This window comes from Halyomorpha halys, unplaced genomic scaffold, assembly GCF_000696795.3.
Source record: "Halyomorpha halys isolate HHAL.00 unplaced genomic scaffold, Hhal_1.1 Scaffold34.1, whole genome shotgun sequence".
In the NCBI taxonomy this organism is placed as follows: domain Eukaryota; kingdom Metazoa; phylum Arthropoda; class Insecta; order Hemiptera; family Pentatomidae; genus Halyomorpha; species Halyomorpha halys.
Window position 1 is genome coordinate 1,658,534 of NW_027105031.1, and position 10,100 is coordinate 1,668,633.

General features: G+C 30.7%; 1 protein-coding gene across 1 annotated transcript; it reads left to right on the forward strand.

Moving 5' to 3' along the window:
• The first annotated feature begins 1,517 nt into the window (after positions 1–1,517).
• Positions 1,518–9,920, forward strand: Rpn5 (regulatory particle non-ATPase 5). The gene is made up of 9 exons (XM_014429202.3): positions 1,518–1,665; positions 1,794–1,979; positions 2,046–2,282; positions 2,467–2,607; positions 3,963–4,099; positions 4,246–4,470; positions 6,761–6,938; positions 7,096–7,173; positions 9,578–9,920. The coding sequence occupies exons 2-9, from the start codon at positions 1,815–1,817 to the stop codon at positions 9,803–9,805; spliced, it is 1,389 nt and encodes a 462-aa protein (XP_014284688.1). The 5' UTR covers positions 1,518–1,665; positions 1,794–1,814; the 3' UTR covers positions 9,806–9,920.
• Positions 9,921–10,100: the final 180 nt, after the last annotated feature.

Here is a 10,100-nt window from a genome sequence, read left to right on the forward strand (position 1 = left end):
AAAATAAAGTAGAAAAACTAGAAGAAGAAAAAAAAGTGAAGAAGTTACATTGACCCTTATTAGGTCAATGTAACTTCTTCACTATTTTTTCTACTAGTACTTATACTCAGCAATCATTTTTTAAATTGGATTTTTCTGGTCAATTAATTGAAAATATTGCTAAAGAAGATATCTCCGTTTTCTCAATACTCTAATGATGGTTATTTCTTCGCTTCTAGGCCATGTATTCCTAGCCTGGACTGTTTTCGAGAGAAGAAAGCAACCAGTCAACCAATATAAAATAAAGCAGCATAAACCACAAACTATGTTTTTTAATATGAAACCAAGGATGAGAATCCATGATTTGTAGTGCCACTTTAGAATAATCTTTCTTCAGAAGAGCACAAGATTCGAATTTTTGATGATTTATGTAGGATTCATAACAATTATGTTCTTGTCTGAAACTTTTAGCAACCATTTCGAATAATATGAGAACAACCCAAGTTCTACTTTTAAGGTATATATCTAATTGGGAATTAGTAAATATGGTTTAGGTTTAATCAGGTGACCGACTTCCATTTTCCTCCATTAAGAAAAGGAAAACTGAAGTTTTTAAAAACTATGAGTAAACGATCTTAATTTTCGTCATGATGCTCTTGAGTTGTTTCACTGTTGATAATGTCAAATATGGGAATCTACCCTTTATATAGGATTTTTGGGAATGACGGACTATTTTAGAACTCCACCATTTTAGTACCTCACCATACTTCTATCAAACATTCCATAAAATATACTCTGGGCAACTGGTAATGATTGTGAGTGAATGAAATCAATGTATTACTGAGAAGATATGAAGGATCAGTGGTGTAGTAGGGCGGGAACGCGTGAGAACGGCGTTCCCACTCTGCCCTCCCAAAAATCCATTATATTAACAGGCGACCCGTGTTTTTTCCGAGTTATAACTCAACTATGGCTGAATGAGTTTCAACGATTTTAAATAGCTGCCAAATAAATACTTTGGGTGGAGGAATTTTGGGTCGCCCCATATTATTCAATCCTCAGAAGATGGTAATCGTTCACACACTGCAATATTTACGACTACACCACTGTGAAAGATGTCCTACTTGCAGCTGCATCCTTGAATTTAGATGTAAACCGTGATTACAAATTACTATTTTACCGATAGTAATTATTTTTACAAATGTGAATAAAATTATTTCGGTAAAAAAAAAAAATCCTTAATCAATTTTGTAAAAAAATATTTTCATTATTTATAATTGAAGATTGAATCCATATTAACTACAATAGCCACAAAAAATAGATAGAAACCACATTTTAATGAAATAATGTAAAATTTAAAACAAAAAATTAATATTTCCTAATTTACCTAGGTAATGGTATTATAAGTAATGAATTTAATCCTACTATTTTTTTCTCTCTATTTCTTTCTAGAACAGAACTTGTTTTTTATGTGCATTCTTTAACATTGTAATTTTCACGTCCATAAACTAATTATTATTATCACGTTTTGTTTTAAGGCAACATTGGAGGGGCATAGTGACTAAGTATTATCAGAGGTAAACGTTTGGGAGGTTTTAAATTTCTATTGTGTTTTCACTTGGAAGTGTTGATTTGTTCTTCATCCAGAATTCATTCTATTTTACTACTTAGTTTTAATTAGATATTGTAAGTTTTTGTTATCTAAATATTATTTTGTAATTTTTAATTTTTAACTTGTGTTATTGTTTGTTTATCATTTATCTGTGCTATTAAAACAATTTCTGAAACTTTACCATTAATGTTTGATATTCTAGGTACTATTTCTATTATAAACAATGGGTGACTCAAATCTTGGAACAGAAGGTCGAATTGTTAAGATGGAAGTTGACTACAGCGCAACTTGTGATGAGAAAATTCCTGAATGTAAAAAAATGGCTGCAGAAGGAAAATTGCATGATGCTTTGGACATTTTACTTGCTCTTGAAAAGCAAACTAGAACAGTAGGTTTAATTAAATTGGTCTGTATGTAACTTAGTTTAAAGTATTTTTAAATATATTCATTTCAGGGCGCAGATATGGTTTCTACAGGTAGGGTCTTGGTCGCAATTGTTCAGATTTGTTTTGAAGCCAAGAATTGGATGGCCTTAAATGAGCATATAGTTCTTTTGTCCAAGAGACGATCACAGTTAAAACAAGCTGTAGCGAATATGGTCCAGGAGTGTTGTGATTATGTTGATAAATTACCCTCCAAGGATTCTCAATTGAAACTCATCGATACACTACGTAATGTTACTGAAGGAAAGGTAAATCAATTTCTCTCATATGTGTTTGTTGCTGGCAAGTCTTGAGCATCATTGACTCATCTTATATAATGTTGAAAATATAGCTGTAAATTATTAACTCTTGAGATAATTAATGTTTTTTAATTCATTGAAGTGATGCCAAAGGCTTAAAACTAGCATTCATAATTTGCTTAATTGTTTACAGATATATGTTGAGGTTGAGAGAGCACGATTAACTCATAAACTAGCCAAAATGAAGGAATTAGAAGGTGATATTACTGGAGCGGCCAATATCATGCAAGAGCTTCAAGTTGAAACTTATGGTTCAATGAACAAACGTGAAAAAGTAATATAATATAATATAATGTAATAACCAGATTCTATTTAAATTATAAACAGTACAATAATAGGATCTAAAATGCTTAGTTCATGATACAGGTACCATTAAAATTTTTGTTGCATTATTGCTTCCTCACTTCCTAAGGTATGGAAGATTTGTATACATGTAGAGAATTGAAAAAATTATCCTCAGATTTGAAAATTTTCGCTCCTATTTCAGGAATATCAAGGAACAAATATCTTTTGGCTCATGATAAAATTAGTGTACCAGCATGATCGTTCAAACTGTTCAAAACGTTTTTATGCTTTTGATAAAATTTATAGGGACAGAACTATTTCATACCTTGTTGGTCCCATATCAATTTTATCAGATAACATCTACTACTTTTACTTTCACATGTGCAAATGTATTTTCCTTAGAATATCTATATTTTGAAAAGGCCCTTCCAATTTGGTCCAAATTTGTAGAAAAGTTGGGCATTAGTGTAAAATGGGTCTCGTATCGATATTTTACCCCATCAACAACTTTCACTTAACTATGTGAAAAATCCCTTTATGGATACAATTGGGTTTCATCAAAAGCTCTTCCTGTAGATGTTATTCTCAACAAGAAATCATCAACCTTAAATTATAGATAATGATCTAATAAAAATTTTCAGAAGTGTTCTTATCTTCACTGATGAAAATAAAAGGATAAAATCTATGTTCTTAGAGATGTTTTTTTAGTGTCAGTATTTTCAGTTTCTTTGATTTAATATTTACCATGTCATGTAAACACTCTTTATGAAATTTATTTTATTATATAAAATTTGCTGGTGATGCTAAACTGTAGTTAATATAAATTTGTTTTGATCAATGGCTAATCTTGTTTCACTGAGGTGCTTTCTCATACCCATTGTTTAGAAAAACAAATCAGAGAAGTTTGTTTTCAAATTATTTTTATTGTAGTACACAGTAATTTTATATTTCATCCTCTGTGAAAAATTAACATAACTCAATAATCCACTTTTATTGTTAATTTCAACAATTTTTATTTTATATTAAAACTTATTTTTGCTTATTATTGAATCAAACTATTTGATATAGAATTTACTGATTTATTATGCTATTACATATTTATGCAAAACTGATCTTTATTGCAAAATAAAAATCTGTGAAACCCATTTTTGTCGATAGGGTTTTGATTTATGTTAGTTTTATATTGAGGTTGTGATATAGTAAAATAACACAAAATGAATAAGTTAGCATTATTTTTAGATGAGTTTCTTTGCTTAACTGATCATTTAAGAGTTACTTGATGATTTAAATTTTTTAACTCAATGTAAGTTAAACATTCACCCTGTCTTGTTCTTTAAATTTTAGGTGGAACTCATATTGGAACAAATGAGATTATGTTTAGCTATTAAGGATTATATTAGAACTCAAATAATAGCTAAGAAAATAAATCCAAAATTTTTTGAGGAGTCGGATACCCAAGATTTAAAATTAAAATTTTATAAGTAAGCTCATTATTTTTATGGTTATTAATCTTTTTTACTAATATAGTAAATTTAATACAATTCATATTTATTTTATGTTGTCATTCACTTCAATTGTAATAATTAAATGTATGTTTTCTAATAAAAATATCTCTTGTTTGTTTTAGGCTTATGATTGAATTGGACGAACATGAAGGTTTATATCTTTCTACGTGCAAACATTACAGAGCCATACTTAGCACCCCTTCCGTCCAGGATGACAAAAAAGCATGCCAGGAATATTTGCAGAATGTTGTATTGTATCTGATTTTGGCACCTTATGATAATGAACAGGCTGATCTAACTCACCGGGTTCTTGCTGATCCTCTATTGGATTTACTTCCACTTTACAAGTTTGTGATATTAATTTATTGCATATTATTTTTTTTTTTCTTGGGGTGTCATAGAAAATCAAGATCAAAATGGAGTGTTATAATAATGTAAATAGAGATTGTAGACCAAGTATTTTTGGTTAAAAAAATAGTAAGTCGTGTTTTGGTAATAAATTATAGGGTAAAGAACAGTTCATTTGATAGTTTTTATTGATTATTTAACAAATAGTTTAGCAGTGGATTACCATTTTATATTAAGTGAAAGCTCTCTATAAAGCCATGGGTCCAACTAACTAGTCTGTTACAGAGGAGTGTCCATTGATAAGAGGTAAATAAGTGCTTGTTTAAAAAGGAATACATAAGTGCATGAATTAAAACAAGTTTATTAATACAATATGTGTTCTAATTATTGATACTATTATATAAAAGGACAGTCCATATTTTGTTAGTAACTGCCTACTGTGAAAATTACAGAACTAATCTTTACCAAATTTCAACATCATTATCTTCATGATTGGCAGAAGATTTAGCAATAATAAAATCTACTGGTGTATATATATACCCTTGCAATGTATGGCACCCACTTAAAAGAGTCTGTTACTAAAGGGTCTCCTGACCCCAATCCATCTAACAATATGTTACAACAGCCTTAATAAATACCTATCTGCCACAGCCAGGTAATCTATATGTATAAACATTTTTCTCAAAAGTAGTTACATTGATGAAAAAGTGGCCCAAAGAATTAGAGCGACAGGGAAGATGTTTAGTATGGTCAGACAGGGTCTCTTGGGATGAAGAGAGGTGACAAAAGCAGACCAAACTAGCCGTCTATAAATCGACTTCCTTCTTATCCTATCCTACTCTTCAGAATCGTGGACCCTCACCTTAAAACACAGGAGTCAGTTACAAGCAATGGAAAGGAGATATCTGCGAAAAATAGAGAGGAAGACAACACCAAGAGAGATAGGATACGGAATGCTATCATATGGGCTAATCTTGACGTCAGACCGGTTGGGACATTCTGGAGGAGCACAAACTAAGATGGTTTGGACATCTTAGGATGGATCCAGATAGAAGCACCAGGAAGAGTTACGAGACCTGCACAGAAGGGAAAAGGCCCAGAGAGGCCTCGCATCTCCTGGGAGGACAGTGTAAGGGAGGCATTCAGGAAGCGTGGAATGGACTGGAGTAGGAGAAGAGAGCTGGTTCAAGAAAGAGACATTTGGGCCAGAATCTAAAAGTGGTAGAAGTTCATCATAAACATTGTTAAAAAATAGAAACTATGGATTACTATAATAACCAGTGAGAGGTGAAGACAAAATGTAAACACTTCTATAAATTCTTTATACCAAAAATGCTATAAATAATGTATTTATTCAGTGTGATAACATGTTTTGGCTTTTTGTTATAATTAACAAATTGTCATCTTTTGGTGTGATGAACCTGTGAAAAATGATAACTGTTTTATTAATTAAAAATGGTATAGATTCAAGATAAATACATATTTAAATACATAAAGGTATTGATGTCAAAAGATGAAACCATTAAACCAGTTTTCTTAATTTCCAATTTTTTTAAAAAATATTTATTCAGAGAGGTGAATTTATTTATTTTTTAAAGGTGTAACTTTAATTGAATGTTTCCGCTAAAGTTCCCTGAATTTTTACATTCCCAGACCAGAAATTCTTTTGTTAAAGCAGTCTGTTGAAGAGAGGTTTCACTGTAAATAGTAGTAATTACAATATAGTTATATCAGTTGTTTCTCAAAGAAATACATTTTTTTAAATTTTATTTTCCCACTTCCATCCTGTATACCTCTTTAGAGAGACTGCAACAAGTCCCATGAAAGTTATGAAATCAATAAGGTAAAAGATTATATACCTCCTGGAAAAAAAATACTGCTTCCTTGACATCCCTGTAAGAGGCTTAAGAACTGCCATGATTAAGTTATTCGATTTGTATTGTACAAAGATTTACCAGGTTAAGTTTTGGGTTCGGACAAAGTTTAAACTACTCTATGAAAATCAAATGGTCAACATATCACACTTTGATATTATTTAGGAGAAAATAGATAATTTGCAAGCTGTTGTTTAGTTGAAGGATAATTATTATTGCTCAGTTTTAAAATAATTTATGAAACAAAAAATTCATTATTTAAAGAAATAAGTAAGAGATAATCTGAAGTCTTGCATTGCTTACTGGTCCTTACTATACTAAGTACTCTCCTGCTTGTTTATTATTAACTTAATTCACAGAATTCTTGAAACTCATTTGATTGAATGTCAAGTATTAATATTGGTATTTTATTCAGGGAGTTATTGCGATTATTTATCAATCCAGAGCTTATAAAGTGGTCTGGTCTTTGTGATGTCTATGAAAATGTTTTGAAGAGGGGTAATCCAGAACTGCCTCCTACATCTGTCTTTTCTCCAGGAAACGCAGATGGTGATAAAAGGTGGCGTCATTTAAGAACCAGAGTTGTTGAGCATGTAAGTTATTCTTTTCAGTATAAATGGTTGAAATACTGGTAGTTTTGTTAATTTTATAATTTTAGTAGGTCTCACTTTGAAGGAAAATAGTAATGAATGTCTTTTTTCATCATTTGGTATATGTAAAAAAAATAATTTTTAATAAATTTATTTTTAGAATATACGGGTAATGGCCAAATATTACACAAGAATAACTTTGAAGAGAATGGCAGAACTTCTTGATATGTCCATAGAGGTAAATATTTTTGATTGATGTATGTCTTTCAAACAATATTATAAATACATTATTTTGTTACAATTACGTACTCACTAATTAAATTTGGTTTCATTGTCTTAATTGAACTATTAGTAGTAGAACTAATAGTTTTTAGTTTTTATATTAAACTCAATTCAATGCTCAGGCTATTTTACTTTGGTCATTGGTAAAGTTATAATTTCTTTCTTATGCATCATCTATATAAATATATGAGGGCTGTTCAGAAAGTAACAGATGTTTTGAAATAAACAATTCATAAACTGAAAAACTTGAAGTTCATTATATACATTTGAAAGGCACACTCTTAAACTATTTTTCTAAATAATCACCATTCAAATTGAGGTGTTAATCGCTAGACGCCAAATTCAGGCTGTATGGTGGATGGTCAAACACCTCCCATCCAGAGTGCCTAGGTACGATTGGCCGTGAGTAGATGTGTGGTGTCGTGAAAAAAACAACACGCTGGTGCTAATTTTTCCCCCACACTTATTTACCTTTATGAGTTAATTGTTCCTCTATGTTCTAGAAAATCAAAGAGAAACACTCCCTTAGAGTCCCAAAACACAGTAGCCATGACATTTCTTGCTGACAGTGTTTGCAATTACTTTTGTGGTTTATTGGGAGAATGTGTGTGCGCCCATTCCATCGACTGCTGTTTTGTTTAACAGTTGACATGCTTCACCCAAGTCTCGTCTCGGGGTAATGATATGATCCAGAACTGCATTACCTTTTGTGCTGTATTCTTGGAGAAAGGTCAGTGCAGCAGCCAGTCTCTGTTTCTTATGGTCTTCCGTTAGGATTTTCGGAACCCACCGAGCACAAAATTTGTGATAACCAAGCTTCTCCCCCACAATTTGATACACCAAACTCTGTGATATTTGGGGAAAATGTTCTGACAGTTCTGTAATCGTAAAACAATGATTTTCATGAATTTTGTCATTGATTTGCATTACCAGGTCATCAGTCACAAGACTCGGCCTACCACTATGGTTCTCGTGAATACTGATAAAGTCCTCATGCTACAACAGCTGGATGATCACTGAATGTAAGAACGGTCGGACACCAGATGGTGGCTCTACCTCCACCCATCGCCACGATAGGCCAAAATGTCTGTTACTTTCTGGACAGCCCTCGTGTGTGTGTATATATATATATATATATATTTGTGTACCAATATCTTAAACAGCAGAGAAAATTTTTTTTTTGGTACCGTTTAGTGTTATTGCAGCCACAGTGTATAATTTTCTCCTGGGTAATAACTGTTGTTATAAATTAAGGTACTGTATTATGAATAATTTTTTTTTTAACATTTTTCAATTTGTAAATTACACTTTTCAGTTCAATAATTTGAGCTCAACAGGTTAAAACTTCATTTATATTTAAGTTAAAGGCTAAATTAGAAGAAATGTAATTATTATAATTTAGCATTTTAAATTTTGTTTGTTAAATGTACCTGCATTATATCACAAACCATCCTTTCAGCCCTGGAATTGTTTGTGCTTTTCAATGCTATAAATTTTTTAACCTTTTTCTGACAAATAACTGTTTACGATTGAGGTCTCATGAGTTAAGTTTGTTTTATATTGATTAAATACTTTTCTTTTAGATTACAGGGAATATGTTAAAGAGAGACATTTTTTTTTATTCAAAGATTAGATTTTGGTGAAGAGGAAAAGAATCCTCCAAGAAACAAGACCAAATTGGTATTTAAAAATTTTAAAGGGTACTAAAAACAAATCTTACTGGCTTTTCCCTTAAGAAAATAATTTTGTTGGCTTATTTCATTAGAAGCTTATTTTGGTTTGTACATTTTTTTATACATTATAAATAATAAAATAGAATCGGCAAAATTTTTTTCTCAATCTTTACAAAAAAAAAATTGAACTGGTGAGAACCCTCATACTTGGCTAGTACCACCAAAAATATGACATTAAAACCACTGTTCTCATTTAAGTCTTCCCTTTCAATGACAGCAAAAGCTGTGGACTTTTAAGTCATTCAATACATTTACTTATAATTCCAATGTAATCCAACTAGTAATTTTTTGGGAAAGTATAATGGTGAAAATCATAATGTTTCTGGCTCGGTAGATTACATTATAATGAGCAATTAATTAATCGAGCTGATGATATTAAATTTCCTTGTCATATTGTTGATTTGATTTAATTTTAACCCTGAAAGTTTCCTTATTATAATTATGGAATGGATTAAATTGAGTAATTTTCATTAGTTTTAAGATATTAAATCCCTTATTTCAGATTTAACAATTTATAAGAATTTTTAGGATCAATATTTTTCATATCTCTATTCATCCAATATTCATTATATTTTTAAATTTATTAATTTCATTTTTACATGCTATTTTTTTTTTTTTATCTCATAGGAGACAGAGGAGACTTTAAGTGAGATGGTGGTGAACAAGAGTGTTACAGCAAAGACTGATAGACCAGCTGGTGTTATTAATTTCACCAGCCCTCAACAACCTAATGAAGTTCTTAATGATTGGTCTCATAACCTTACCGATCTCATGCGCCTCCTTAACCACACCACTCACCTCATCAATAAGGAGCACATGGTTCATAAGCATCTCCTTCCAGCTCCCTCCAATTAACAATAATAGATATATCAGTTAAATTTATTTTTACTTCTTTTTTTTTTGTCTGTATATAAATTTATATTGAATGAAACAACAATTAAAATTAATACATAGATGTTTTGTATTTATATTTTGATGTTTTCGTAATATTTATTTCCAATGTCTTGTAACTTGGACCTAACCAGGTATATAAATATAAAGCCACAATTTTTATTTAGAAAAGATAGGATTTGGAAAAAAAAAACATTTCATTCAAAATATTCCACATCAATATCATTCTCATACAACATTTCTTGCTAATTTAGACTTT